This window comes from Malurus melanocephalus, unplaced genomic scaffold (assembly GCF_030028575.1).
Source record: "Malurus melanocephalus ecotype Western Australia unplaced genomic scaffold, MMel_1.1 scaffold_47, whole genome shotgun sequence".
Lineage (NCBI taxonomy): Eukaryota > Metazoa > Chordata > Aves > Passeriformes > Maluridae > Malurus > Malurus melanocephalus.
In genome coordinates this window covers 2,932,361-2,948,259 of record NW_026623279.1, presented here as the reverse complement: position 1 = coordinate 2,948,259, position 15,899 = coordinate 2,932,361, and the positions used below count along the sequence as shown (strand labels likewise).

The 15,899-nt window shown below is 36.6% G+C and overlaps 1 protein-coding gene across 1 annotated transcript in view; it reads left to right on the top strand.

The window, feature by feature from the left end:
* Positions 1-15,899, top strand: part of SLIT2 (slit guidance ligand 2) — a 259,493-nt gene that overhangs the window by 164,580 nt on the left and 79,014 nt on the right. Inside the window, exon 9 of the mRNA XM_057365074.1 lies at positions 2,395-2,545. Within this exon, the coding sequence (XP_057221057.1) occupies positions 2,395-2,545 (151 nt within the window). The remainder of the gene's footprint in view (positions 1-2,394; positions 2,546-15,899) is intronic.

Here is a 15,899-nt window from a genome sequence, read left to right as displayed (position 1 = left end):
TGGAGCCCTGCTTTGTACCACACCTGTTGGCCACTCTGGAGTGGCTGCAAGTGCTGCATGGTGGCTGCTGTTGGCTTTTGCATAAACCAAGCGTTAATGTTTAGTAAGAAAAACCGAATCATTTTTATTGGTATTTGTATCTCGTGTGGGGGTGCTTATGTTCTTGAAATTTTTGTGTAAATATTTGCATTCRCACTGATTTTACAGCCTTCTAACAGTTTAATTGTGGGGGAGAGATACAAGAAATTAAATAAAAGTACTGATTGAGTACTGATTGAGCATATAAAGCCATTACTAATAAGGAGTTATTTTTTTAAAYATTACGGGTAGATACTCTTTCTTCTTGTTATTTTCTGACATTTAAATACTATTCTGAATCCCTAAGTAACTTTCTGAATTTTACTGTTATGCTGTAATCCATCAGGTTAGGGTTTGGTTTTTTTTAATATGAAATAATGAAATGACYAACAGTTCATTACTAATCACATTTTCTCTATTCAATTTTTTTCTTTCATTTGTATCTTCTAGATGAGGAAGAAGGCAAGTTTATCTTTCTTATTTAAATATTTTTAGACTCATATTGAAAATTTTCTGTAAATTTTGTGTACTGTTTCTAGTTTTATCAAGAACATGAAAAACCAGCTGCAATATTGCTGTCTTTCAGTGGTTCAGCAGCATTTCTCCTACTGGTTGATTTTCTGCAAACCCCCAGAAGCCTGTTGCCAAATATGCCAAATTCTTCACAGATCTATGTTTTTGAAAGAGTTTTATGGAGAGCACAATATTCTTTTCTTATTAAGTAACCTCTGGCATCAAASTGTAAGGAACTGCCATCTTCACACAGCAACTGCTAACAGGATCCTTGCCACTAATTCTGCCTTTATGTAAACTTAAAAGGGCTCCTAACAAGATTATTTTATATACCTTACACGTAAATGTTGCAGCTGCAGAGCCTSGGTGTCAAGAACAGTTAGGAAGGGAATAACCATGTTTTCTCCCTGGATCACTATTCTTGTTCAATAAAGGTAGTTGAAACATTTCCTATCCTGATAGAATAAAATGAGTGCGCTATTAGATTTGGCAGCTGTTTGTATTTTTGTATATATATTTTGTATGTATTACACAAATATAAATCGAAATCAGATTATTATATTGTAAAATTCTGTCTCAAGGAATCATAGAATGGTTTGGCTTGGAAGGGATCTTAAGGATCACCTAGTTCCAATTCCCCTCCCATGGGCRGGGACACCTTCCMCCAGGCTAGATTTCTCAAAGCCCCATCCAGCCTGGCCTCAAAAGACTAAACTTTTCAGCAATTTAAAACTCGAACAGTTGTTACATGAAGTTTTAAGTGGGAACAGCACTGGCTACAACTTCCATTATCAGTGTACCCAACCTATATTAATATATGATATTAAATATTGTGAGAGAGATCATAAATTAAATTGTGGTTTCATAGTCAAGGAGTTGTTTCTTTTTTTCCTTGAGAATTTCAAAACAGTCTCTAGCTTATTCTGACTTAATGACAATGTGCCTTTCTCATCCCTTCTTGTATTTCTGYATCATTACAAAACAACTATTCTGTATCATTAAACTGATAGCAGAACGACTGCATTAATATATTACTAAATGTGCAGTCTATCTACTTTCAGGAAAATATAATACGGTTTTTACTTTCTAAAACATAYCTAATTAGGAAATCATTATGATTAAATGCAATTAAAAATATTGAGTTTAACATACAGCACTAAGAATTGGGGGAACTCATATAAATTAGCCACCTGAGTTAGTGAGAATGGTAGATTGTGGGATTAAGAAGCCTCCTGACCTAAAACAGAGTGAGARTAAGAGATGTGGAGTCAAAAGTTTTATGTAATTTTGTGTGATGGAATGAAAGCATGACGAAATGAATGAAAACTCCAAAATTGTCAATAAGCGATACATAACTGGAAGACCATATTCAAATAAGAACTGGCAAATAAGACCATATTCAAATAAGAACTGGAAGACCATATTCAAATAAGAACAGAACAAAACAGGCAGGTCACCTTCAGTGCTCATAGCAAGGTTCATTTCTCTTGACATGCACTTTTTAATACTCTACAACATTCTGAAAATTAAATAAATCAGTAATTCGTTTTTAATAACATGCAATAAATAAAATATACCTTCTTCTTAAACGAGATGATTTTCAATGGCTGTTGCTAAAGAAGTTGAAAAATTTTCTAGTGCTGGCCCAATAGTTGAGCATTTGTCTTCACCTCTCCATGTTTTATCAACATGTTACAATTAACTGTGTGCTTAAATTAATGCAACTTGAAAGTATTGATAAGCTGAAATATTTCTTTTAGAAATTCTGTCCTAAATTTTTCAAGGAGGTGTAAGATGTTATGCTTTCCTTTGCAGGTCACCAGTCCTTTATGGCTCCATCCTGCAGTGTCTTGCACTGCCCTGCTGCATGCACCTGTAGTAACAACATTGTGGACTGTCGTGGGAAAGGCCTTACTGAGATCCCAACGAACCTTCCAGAAACCATCACTGAAATGTGCGTAATCTGACTTTTTTTCCCCATTAACTTACAGAAAACACTTTTCCCCTATGTATTACTTTTGTTATTTGTATAAATCCATGCAGAATATAGGGTAGGAATTTTGGTATATACCTTCGACTTCAGATATAAAAAAATGTGCAGCTGTAATAATGCATCTGAAAACATTTAAGACATTCATGCTATCTTATGAGYTAGTTTTGTATGTGCTACTCATATTCATGAGTAAACTGCATTCTGAATTGGTTTWAAAAGAGTTTGGGAATTCGTGCTCTTCTGCAACTGAATGGCTTTTCACTGCAGACTGTAAGCCTGTTTCCTTCAGGGTTGCTTTCTGTGCCGGTTTTTGCTGGGATAGATGTAATTTTCCTCATAGTATCTGATATGAGGCCATGTTTTGGATATGAAAATAGTGTTGGTAATTCAGAGATGTTTTCACTGCTGCTGAGCGATGCTTGCACARAACCAAGGCCTTTTCTGCTCCTCACCCAACTCCAGCAGAGAAGGCTGGGGATGCACAGTGGGTTGGGAGGGAAYACAGGCAGCACAGCTGACCCCAACTGACCCAAGGGATATTCCATACCCTGTGGCATCATCCTCGGCATATACAGCCAGGGTAAGAAGCAAAAAGGGTGAGAGGTTCAGAGTRACACCGTTTGTCTTCCCAAATCACTGTTATATGGGAAAGAACTCTGCTCTCCTGGAGATGGCTGAGCACCTGCCTGCCCATGGGAAGTGGTAAAAGAATTCTGTGCTTTGCTTTGCTTTTTTRCATGCAGCTTTTGCTTTACCTGTTAAACTGTCTTTGTCTTAGCCTGTGACTTTTGTCAGTTTTACCCTTCTGATTCTCTCCCCCATCCCATTGTGGGGAGAATGAGTGAGCAGCTGTGTGAGGCTGAGTTGCCATTTGRKGTTAAACTGGACACTCACCTTCAGTCCCTTTATTCATCAGRCTTCCTTCTAGAGAGACATATCTTTGTGTGCAAGATCAGCAATCAATGCCAGCAGTAATTAGAGCTCTGCTCAAAGCAGTATCCTCACAGGGTAATCTGAGAASAGTGAGGTGTGATCATTGTGTTCATACCATGTACCTGTGTACAGAAGAGAATAAACACTGATAGTGTCCTGGGACATTTCATAGTACAAAAAATGCTGCYGTGTCCTGACTGCAGAGTCACAGCAAGGGTTTGTAGGGCCTGTAAGGTCCAAAAGCAATGTGGCTGAGAGGCTGTGTGGGCACAGGAGGAGAGTGACTGCTGCATTGTCAGCTGTGCAGGTGAGCAGCACAAACAAAAGATGAGCTTACTGACAAGATGGGTGAGGGCACAATGACATGAACACCCTTCTCTTCTGGGATCGGCAGGGGCAGAGAATCTGGGAGTTCCCTTCAGGGAAATAGTGAGGAAGTAGCTGTGACAACAGCCTGGTAAGTGGAGTCTGGTTACAAGTAAATGAGTTGGAGAGAACTTTTAGACTAAAAAGTCTGTGAGTATTTTGATGATGTAAAATGATCATGAAAGTTTAAACATAGGGCTCCACAATGAGATTTTAATTGGCTTGTTGATATCTGACCTGTGTTTTCGAACTTTACGGGTTTGGAGCTACCGTGGTTTCTTCTTAGGATGTGAATAATAATCATGTCTTTCAGTTCATTATTACTGTTGTTCATGTTGACCTGGCTGACCCTACATGATCTGATACAGTCATTCARCTGTATAATACAAACACTTCTACCTTTCAGCACTTTCAGAAAAATCCCTCTGATTGCAAATAAAGTGACTCTTTCATAAAATACATGCACAGTGCCCAGGAAGGCTGCACACGACTGTTTTCATTATTTAATGAGCTGTATACCAATGTTTTTATTTGCATATGTCCATCTATGCACATAGAGGAGGAAAAATACTTCAAGAAAGAGAGTTTGTGTCAAATATTCCTCACTGTATTTCTTCTGCTAACCACTCAAGCTAACCACTGGTTACAGACTGGTTACAGACACTGAAGACTGACTTTTTTTCACTATAATTTTCTTAGGCATTTAAGAAAAGAGTCTTAAGCATGGAAAGCTATGCTCTTCAGCTGTTCATTGTCCTCAAGGGTAAAAGTAACCATGTAACAACACCTTCAGAATTTCACTAAGCATTTAGCAAATATCAAAMTGATGCTCAATATTTCCTGCTAGGTTAGGCATCATTCAATTTCCAGAGTGAGGCGTTTCATCTTCTGAGGTCCATAATCCAATAAAAGGTAGACATATGTGTGTGCTCATATAAATATGTACAGTGTGTGTGATTCATACTGATACAGTRTAAACTATCTGTTATCTCTCTGTATTGTATCCAGCTCATAGGTTCTTGCTAAAAAAAAAAATGGCAGATCACAATATTTTGCTCAGGAATTGTAAGAGATAGAACATTAAAAAGTCAAATTTTAGTAATCATTTTCTGTTAAACAGATGCACACTAGTGAATGTTGGTGTGATGACAGAACTGAGTTCAGTGATAGATTTTGAGTAACTCAGAAGGAAGAATATATTGTAAGATCTGATTTGAGCCAGTGGTAGGCTGCACTTAGAGAAAGAACAAAACTTTCTTGTTGAATGGAAGATAAGGAGAGAAATGTACGGGGAAAAGACAGAAAGAAAGAAAGAAAGAGTAAGGAAGGAAAGAAAGAAGATAAGACACACGAAATGCTCTGGAATTGAGGGATAAACTGAGTGAAAGAATTAGAGTAGAACATCTTGTAGGTGTTTGATGAGAATCACAGCGTGTTTTCTGCTTCCTTGTCAATAGGTTGAAGAGGAGTTAAAATTTTGACAAATATATTTTGATGGTTATGTGGAGAAAAATTTATGCTATACTCATTGCTTTACTGTGAAGAAAACACTTAGTGATAGTTGTCTTATGATTCTCATGGGTGGGAGGTGAGTTTAGCTTCTTAGCATCAAAGAGAATGAGAGAGAAAGAAAAGAGGTTGGAAAATGAGTGGTTTATGGAGTGAAAAATGTTTTATCAATAATGAAGTGACGGAAATCTGAGACTGAATCAAACCTGCACTCCACCTTGGCCAGTAGCCTACATCAGTTGTCCTTAAAGAATATTTTGGAAATAAAATGTACAACTTCAGAAATAAAATACCAGTTGCACAAGTATTTTCTTTGCTCCCAAGATGTGTTTGGGTTGCTCTGRAACTTGAAAATTTGCATAGCTTCCAGGGGGAAAAAGGGTTTTCTTTTAAGTATCCAATCTGCTTTAAACTCTACTATGTTTTAATCTTCATGTTAGATAGTAAGTTTTGAGAGAGGGAGGGAGTTGTGCTCAAAGTCTTCCAGTTAAAACTACAGTTTTTTAAAGTTTCATTAATGTTCCTTTGTAGAGGGATGGAAAATGCAGTTATATACATAATTTGCCCTGTCAGCTTCTATTTTGCATGCCATCTTCATTTGTCTCTTCTCTGAACTAGTATTCCAACTCCATTCAGTCCTTTCGGATGCCAAAACTTTCCATGTCTTCTTAATTAATCTGCTCATATTTCCCTGAATTACTTGTTTTGTAATTTTTTTTTTACCTTCAATGACCAGAGTAGTATAAAATATTCCAGATGGCAGTGAATCATCAGTTTTTTATTAACAGATTTTTGATTTTCTTTCATTTGTCTTTTGCAACCTAATACTCACTTGCTTTATTTTACTGCCTGTACGTGTTGCACCATGTTTTTTCTTGAACTATCCATGCAGAGTCCTAGGCCTTTTTTTTCAGCTGTTATGATTTTGTCAGGAGCCAGAAGTTGGTGAATGTAATCCTCTTATCCCATCCACAGACATTTCTGAACACTGAATCAGGTTGTATGTCACGTTTTAAAGCTTCTCCATGAAAGACTTCAGTCCTCTGCTTTTAACTAAATGCAGCATACGGGAAGATGGTGACATTCCAGTATTGTTATCATACAATAAGAAGCGTTTTAAAGCTTCATTTTTRTAGAAGTCCTCTGCAACTGTTGCTTATAGCAACCCCTTGAGATTAGATTGAAAAGAATGATTGTATCCCACAAAAATAATCTGGTTTTTTCGCTTATTTCTGAGGCTATAATGTTGTCAGTATGCCAAGGTGGTAGTGACAGTAAACACTTGAAGAGATGAGCCCRTGCTGCCATGGCAGGGTTAGGAATTTTGGGGAGCTGCTGAGCACGAGGCAGACGGGGACCGTGAGCGCTGCGACGCYGTTCCCACACACGTGGCTTCATTACCTTCAGCAGCATTTACAGCACAGCCTTTGGCAGGAGCTSCCCAGCTCTCAGGGAGAGGGGGATAGAGAAATGTGCTGGCTCCCTGTTGTTTTCTGAAGGATGTACAGGCTTTAACAGCCAAATTATTATTAATTCACTCATAATACTAGCAGATCCTTSTGCACACTGCGAGAAAATTAACACTGTGCTTTTAATTTACCTGCACCAAATATTRTCCAATCTTTTCAGTACTTTTCCTTTTTTGCCTTCCTTTTCTTCTGAACATTCAGTACTTTATTGATAGGGACATTAGAAAAATCCACAATRCTTTCAAATTCCCTTACTCTGAACAAGTTTCTSWTCCCTCTCTTCTGTTTGTGAGCTKCATTTGAAGAATCTRGTGCTGAGARCCACCAGCCTGTCATATTATGCTTCAGCCAATTTCATTGTCTGCAAACACCTTTGGTGTTTATATCTTTCCATCTTTTTGTCTTTTCTTTATTRCATCTTATTTGAATAACGTTTTCCYGTGAGACATCCTGTGAGATGTTAAACTTTATTGTCAACCCTCTTTCACAGAGGTGTTAAAAATTTGACAGCTTATTTTGTGAGATTTTGTTTTTCCATTCATTTCTGCCTCTTACTTATTTGTTCTTGTAGRGAGAGCAGGTTATTTTTAATMAGAATATGATCYGTGTWWSCTTTTAAAAGATCCAGAATTCCWTTTTTTTTTTCTTGAGATTCTTTCTAAGTTTGTCTTCAACACATGCCTATGGTTTAGTAATATTTTTCCAAGTTCTCTGTCCATTTCTTCTGTTCTTTCTCTCAATGAAATCCTGACCTCAATCAACTCCTCAGTACCCTATGAAATATTGGTATACTTTCTTTGAAAACAATGTTATCCGATCTGTTTCTGCATGAGAATACTTTGAATTCATTACAATGTCAGTCCATCTTGGACAATGTTGTATAAGGCCAAGTGATATTAATAATGTTGCTATTCTCTGTCCTTCTCATAAATATAATTAAATTACAGGTTTAAAGTGTATATTCCATGTTGACAATTGTATGCTTTTTAATTTTTTTTCCCCGAGGGGGTTGATAAATTAACTTGTACCTATATAGTGTTTCAAAAAAATAACCCCTTAARTGGAATATTGAATTTCTTAAGTATTATACATTGGCAGTTTCAACTGAATAAAATTTTGCATATTGAAGCTCTGAGTTAGCTCTTCAGGGAAAATTACAAGAGAAGGCTTTCTGTTTAGGGTCTAATACTGTTGTTGTGACTTTACATTGCCTTGATAGCTCTGCTRTCTTGGAATGCTGTTTTAAGACATTAGGAGCTGTTTTCTCAGCTGATGGCTACTGCTTCTGTAGCAGAGCTGGCAAGGAGAGCATGTGCTTGCACTGTATCTCCCTGTCTCCAATCTTGGTGTGACAGCCTAAACCACTGAGAAAAATAGTTAGGACTGGAAGTTGAAGTGGTTGAGGAACGCGCAGGCATTCTGTGATGGTGGGAGCAGGAGGCAGAACCAGTTGCCAAAATGCTGTTCCATTCTAGCTTAGTTGGCTTCCCGGGTGACTGTCAGGGTGTTGCTGAGATGATTTTGTCACCCTCTGTGTGACCTGTCCAGGGTGCAGCAGTGAGTTGGCTGAAAGCAGCGATTCCCGCTGCTCTGAACAATCAGCGGGCAGCGCGGTGTCTGCCAAGCGCCTCTTGGGGAGATGCCTTCAGAAACACCACTGCTTATCTCTAAGGAGCTGCCACTGATAATGGAAGAGTAAAACTTGGGGTGTCCTCTATTGAAGCTTGGAGCAAAATTAAGTATTCACCATCTCAGTAAATGCAAATCTTAATCTGTATTGACTTAGTACAATGGATCTGTACCGGTTACACCCTTTCTGCAAAATTAATCCCCACTTTATTATCTAAATAAACTCACACACAGCCAAATAAGAATACCTAAATTGTCAGGTTTTATCCATGTGATAATATTCAATAAATAAATACTTCATGTTCTATACTTCTAAAAATAAAAATATTTGGTTGAGCACCAAAAACTCGTCCAGTTTTAGTTCACCTATGAATTCTACAGGAAGTGCAACAATCAAAAGAGTGCACAGATGTACCTTTGCCTCTGGTCCAAATGAAAAGACTTCCTGCCATGAGTGACCTGCAGGAAACATTTTGGGAACTTGAAAAGATTTCCCATAATCCTGCTATTTTAATGTCTTTATTGTAACATTGTGAGACAAAATGCAGTGCCCAAAAATAATGTGAGTAATCTTCAAAATTTGTCATTTAGTATGCCTTTCTTTAGCCTTTTCTCAGCAATTCAAGCAAAGCATGATACATTATTCATTAATTCATCTCAAACATCATAATTTGAGTTGGTGTCGATTTTTTTAAACCTCTCTCCTTTTACAGAATTTTTTAGGAGATGCCCTTTCATTGGCATGTTCAGTCTGTTACACTTAACCAACTTAAGTGGCCTAGTGCACCTAGTGCTTTTCTCCTTTGTCATGCAGCTCATGAATTAAAGGCATTAAATGTCATTCTTAAGGTTGAAAACTATTACTTTAATTGGTGCTAGAAATTATAGCCTTTCTAATGGCAACAGCATTTATCAGCCTCTATGCAGGCATTCCTTCCACATTTTAGCTTTTCCTCACTGTTAATCTCTTTTCACTTAGTTTAATTTCAGGATTCACCTTCTGAAGATTCTTGAATGATTGGCAGAAATAATTCTGATTCCCTTCAAATAGACACTTGTTTTTGGCACGTGTTCAAACAGACTATGAGAAACCCTACAAATAGCAACCCAGCAGCAATTCTGCTAATTGTGCTGGTGCCTTATCTCAGAATGGTGTGACAGGCCCTTATTTCAAAAGAGGCCAAAAAGCCATTAGTGTGCTAGACCTACCTTTGTGAAAATGCTGCTCTCACATTCTTCTGATTTTCGTTCCTCTTCCATGGCTTGARCCTGTCAAAGTGGTTCTAAAAATTCTTTCCTTGCACTAATATTATGCATAAATGAAAATAAATAGAAGTGCACTAAGTGTTTCTATGGGGTGGGGAATAGGGGGGAAGGAGTACCTGGTCTGATGACCATAAGTTTGTAAAAATAATTATTTAAGCAAAAAGAGCATGGAATAAAATTGGATGTTCCTTTAGGGTTTTTTTTTAATATTAAAAAAATTATTAGTCAAAAGAAATAATTAAATTTACTTCTTTTTTCTTTTTGGAATAGCAGTTTTGGGGAGGAGGGAGGTTTGCTAGAGGGAAGGGTGACTTGAGGGCTGCCACTGTTGACTAAGGAGCAATTTTATAGATAATTCTAGTCTTTCTAATGGGCAGGAAAGATCCTAAACCACATAATATGTGGAATGAAAAAAACATATAGGAGTCAGGAATTTTGACAGTTCATCTTCACAATCCAGTGTACTGAAAAGCCCCTGACTTCTTATTACTGTGGCCTTCAGGATAAAGTTTTGTGTTGCATGTGAATGAAGCTTTATAATGTTTGAATAACAAAAGTAGAAATTTTACGGTTGTTTCCCGACAACATTATTTACATTTTCCATGAGTTTCCTATTTTATTTTTTTTTTTTTTGCCTCAGTATTTCATCTTACCGTCCTGATTTCTGGCTGTTTTTCTTCATGTTTTCATCTTACTCCATCTCATTCTTCCTTATACTTTGTTTCCATAAGTCTGTTGATTAATGATTGTGTGTTATGCCAAGCACTCAACTACATCTTTGTGAGCTGCGTTTAAAATTAAACAGGATTAAACCTTCCTGAGTTTGCTTCTCACAGTAACACTTAGATTATATTAAATGAGAAGTGGGAAATAAGGAAGTAAAAGAGAGAGAAGAAAAAGAAGAGAAAAAGAGGGGAAAGGAAATGAGATCTGACAGAACTGATTYTGACAGATGGACTTAACCAAGATAAAGTGGTCTGATCACACTGCAGAAACTGCGGAAGTGCTTTGCATACATGAGGAATTTTATTTGAGTACTGGGAACTCTGGTTCTGTATCTTTTCCAGTGAAACTTGGCATGTGTACAGTTTCATCATTTCTGTTGTCTTTTTAATATTAATCCTTGGCTAAAAGTCCAAAGTACAGCCTTAAATAAGTAGCAATTGAACAGAGAGACTCTTACATCAAGATGCAAAGATACTTCTATGGGTGACCCTTTACAGAGAAAAGTCACCTGGAGAGGTTTTGTGCAKTTATTGAAGGCAGTTTAAAGACTCTCATAGCAGGAAAACTCTGAAATGTCAGAGATAAGGCAACTTTCTCTATTTTTAGCAGCTCAAAGCCTGATTTGGCTATCGACATAGCAGGACACAAATGAGAGCAAACGCGGCATCTTTGCAGCTTGAAAAGAATGAGGAATGCTGTGGACATGATGCAATAAGTTACAAGACATTAAACAGATGATTGGTTTTCAGTGTTAAGTTTGTGTTTGCTTTTCAGTTTAAATCAAAACATCAGTCTTCTTAGTACTTAGAATGTCAKTTCATGTATGTGATTTACCTCTTTAACAGTTGAGCCATCAGTCAGAAACCTTACACATCCAGCAAGGTTCTGGAAGTTTCATTGTTGTTTCTGGAAGTTTCATTGTTCATTCTGGAAGATTCAAGTTGTTTCATTATGCACATATATTTATATAGACATTGGTCTTTACAAAGTATTGCTATTTAGTAGTTTGCAAGAATCCTCTATAACTGTATGCTCTGATTTTGAGAAAATATGTATTAACCTTTGGATGGTACCTGAAGTAGATAAATCTCTTTRGTCTCACTATAAAATGTTTCAAAATAATTTAATCATTCTTATGGCTCTTTTCGAAACTTTTCTGTTTWAAAGAAATATTTTCTTAATTACTCTCATAACAAATGCCTATAGTGTATGCAGATGTCAAGGGAAAAGATGAAGTCTACTTATGGATTAAAAATGAGTTGTTAGAGTATTCATTTTCTTATAAATACTGATGCATACTTTGGTCAGTAGGAAGCCAGAAAACTGTCAGGTTTTGAATTTTCAGAAATTGCTGCATTAAAATTAAATACATTAAAAGATACATAAATAACTAAATGCCCCTTAATAAATTCATATTGTCTGGCTACTGTTTTCTCAGCTCTTACTCTAACACTCCAAACTTTTGAGTGACTTAATATAGTTGTCCTGATATTAAAATTAACTTTTCTTATATATGTTTCTCCTTAACTGTACTTCATGTGTCCATATCCTCAAACCTTYTCTTTATCTTCTTTCCCTCCCAAAGGTTTCTAAGACCAGCGTTTTTAAGATCAAAAGAATTTGTAAGAGTATGACTTTACATATGCAGGAGGACCAAAAAGGTTCCTAATGAAATGGAAATTCTGCTGGTTCCTAATGAAATGGAAAATCTGACATGAAATCGAAATTTTAGTATTAATGTACACTGTGATTGAAGTTTTCCGTGTTCAGCAGCACCTAATTTAAAAAATGCCCCTGGCCCTGTTTAGCTGGTTAAATATTGCAAATATGCCCATTAACTTTGAAAATAAATCTAATACTGTATTATAATTTTATTAGAAAGGTTTTATGATTTGTCACTCCCTGACCTCTGTTTAGAATGTTCATCTGTGCATCAATGAYACAGTTCTCTTGCTGTGCTTTTCTTTAATCTTGGGAAGGTCATTATTTCTTAGTTAAAGCAGTRTTTATGCCCATTGCAATATAAAACAACTGGTTTGTGTGCTTCATCAAAAATTTAGAAATTCACTAAAATCTACACAACTTTCATATGATATATGCATATAAACACACAATAACTACATGCAAATAATGAAAAATGCATTATTCATAAGGAAGTATTTTGAATAAATGTGAAACAAGTTAAAATGAGGTAAAGAAATCTGTTGAGGTACTGACTTCTTCAGCTTAATATATTTAATTTACCAATGCAGATTTCACTGAATTACCTTTCACTTATCATTGGCATTCCTACACTAACATTTCTCCTGCAAAACTTAAACCATATTCTATTTGAATGCTTCAAAATAGATAATTTTGCTAATTTGATATCTAATCCTGCCTGTTTAACACACACAAGAGAAATGATTTGTCATGCTCTTACTCAAATATCTTCCTAATCTGAAAATTGCTGTAAATCATGTGGCTTTATGCTTTTTACAAAAAATAAAAACCAGCWTTTTCATTTGAGTTGTCACATGTTKTTATACATATAACATCTAATCTGTTCTTTATTAGCATGTGTTCTATYCTGCCATTGTTCACATCTTTGGCTTTCTTCACACCCTTGTGTCCTATCTTCAAAACWAATTAAATTTAGATGACAGGGTAATTTCAAGAGTCAAGAGAACACAGAGACACAGAAYGCAGTAACTGGACAAGAAACATGAAACCTGTGCCTGTTTCCAGACACTGCAAGTAGGTACTGGCCAACATGAACACCGTTCCTGGGGTTTTGTGCAGCTTTTTCGTGGGTGTTAAGAAGAAAAGGCACCTTGATGGACCTTTCTGATGCTGCCAAGGGAAAGAAAATAACTCAGGCATGGAATAAATGAATATTTTATACAGCATGAAGGGAAGCTGGAGAAGGCCCATGTCGCTTTTCCAGAAAATCCCTCGCAGATCTTGACAGCTGTGCCACACTTCAAAGGTGTTGTTAATCTTAGATTTTATTTTTACACATGGCTCTTCAGTACTGATTACTTTTCCTCAGCAATTATGTGAGTGAAGTAATTTAAAAAGAAACTATGGGTGTTGACTTTTCAGTATGTTGAGTTTTGTTGTCTTTCAAATGYTTCTTCTTCAATTACATTTCTAAATACATGGTAAAGTAAGCAGCCAAGTATTCTCMGTTAAACTTTTTGATTTTTGTGTCAAATACACGGTGTAAGGCCACGTGTTGTTTAGCAGGTACTGACACTCCTGACACACTCTTGGTCTCACTYAATAGGGGGGATTTTCAAAGTAGTGATTCTGCTCTTTCAGAACAGGTGGACAAGTTTCTGCTTGTGATGAATAAGAGTGTAGCAGGATTATATCTGTTTTTTGTGAATTTTGTGAACAGCTTGATTAGGTTTGGTAGTATAGAAACTKTCATCAAAAATGGGCTAATTAGGGAGACTAACTTGAGTCTAGGTGAATCAGGCTCATTGCCCTGGAGCCACACTGRCAGAAGCCAAAGTACTAAGCAAATAATTCTTTAACAGGTGGTGTACTTTGCTACAACCTGAATCTGTAACAATGGAGGAGTGTCAAGCCCATCATTAGTGATGCTCTTGAGTTCAGAGCAGGAGATGGTTCTTTCTGTAATGAAATATAAGTTTGAGCCTTGCCTTTGAGTAAATGCGATGAATTGTTTAATAGCTTTRGAATGGCAATTCTTGTTACTTTCTTGATGAAATGCAGACTAAGGAGTCATCTGTCATATAAAATCAATCCCCTGAGGAAATATTTGATAGAGCAATTAGACTGGATGTTAACAGTTTGGCAAGCTTTAGGGCAACATTGACAGTGATTCTTTGTATACAAATATTTAGGAAACTGCCAAACAGATTTATTAATCCACAGACTTAGAGCCTGAAAGTAAGAAATGCAAGTAATGTAGTCATTCAAAATATGTATTTTGTTTTGTTAGATGTGGATGATATCACAGAATTCTTCTGCTGCTAAAGCTAGAAGTGACATTTAATGGATTGAAGCACTCTAGAGGTGCAGTTGTGGAGAGAGAAAAAAGGTACTTTGTTTAATAGCCTCAAGGATTCCTCTAGCAGGGGACATAATTGTTGTTTCCTTATTTTAAAAACAAACAAAAAAAAAAAACCCAGAACCTGGCAGATGTTGATGTGATGAGAGATGTATTGGCTGTGTATTGCAGCTCTTCAGATTCAGGAGCTGCACTCAATTCCATCACTGAAATCTATTTTTTGGGTTTTTGACAGCTGTTTTTGCCATTTACTTTAAAAGCAGATGGGGGAAATGCAAAGAAGAGCTGTCAATTTTATTACCATRTATAATCAGCATCTGTGCAATACATCAGACTCATTGCGCAGCTTACACTTTCTCTCTATAGTAGAATCCTTCTGGGATTTCTTGACAACCTTCTTGAAAGACTTTAGTAGATACTGGAATTAAAAGCATAGATTAATTAACTGCTAAAGCCACTRTTCAATCATCCAAATTTACTTAATCAAGATGTTATGATTGTTTAATTATRTATCTCTAATTTCCTCCTCCATATTCAAATTCACATTTCCTTAAGCAAGATGTTTTATTTTATTTTAGTATTACAAAATGCTTTCTATAAATCTCTGATCACTGTACATGCWTTTTGGTGAAGAACATCTCTGTGTATATTTTTTTATCATTCTCTACTGAGCAGTCTTAGTAYCTTGTACCCCATCTGCATGACTTCTCTGTAGAGAACAGGGTGTTCTTCATTCACAGTCTGCCCTCTTTCCTGGTGCAGCACTCATTCACAGAAATGACTTTTTAAAGTGGGAGAATAAGCTGGTTTAAAAGTGTCAGTATAAATAAGCATGTTGTCTGTCTCTGTAAGTGCGGAAGTAGTAATCAGTAATGGTGTCTGCAGGCTYACAGCAGAGAACAGCATCCTCCTGGAAAGTGTCAAGTGATTTACATGTCACAGGGCTCTCTGGGGACCGTGTGGGAAGAATCTGTCTACTGGCTGGGGACCTACTTTGATTTGATTTGATTAGGTTGGAAGTCACAACTGCAGAAGCACCTTTGTTTCTCAGAATAGTAAGTGGTTGTACATTACAGTGTCTGCAGTGATAAGCAGAGGGGAAAGATTTCCAAAGAGAAATGTTCACAGTACATTTCCTAGATAGGAGAGATTAGGGAATAGTCATCAAAAAAGGTTTCAACCAGTTTGGCAACATTAAAAGACAGTRAAACACTTATGTATCGATGCAGGACTTCTTTGAAGTGAAACACTAAAAGGARCCAGAGACTTGATATTAAGAGCATTAATTAGTGCTTGTGCAGTGATGGGCAGAGTACTTTCTTTTACATSAGGCGATGCAAGCTTTGATGAAGAGTGTGCTTAACTGTCTTCCTCCATTATCTTAGCTTATTAAATA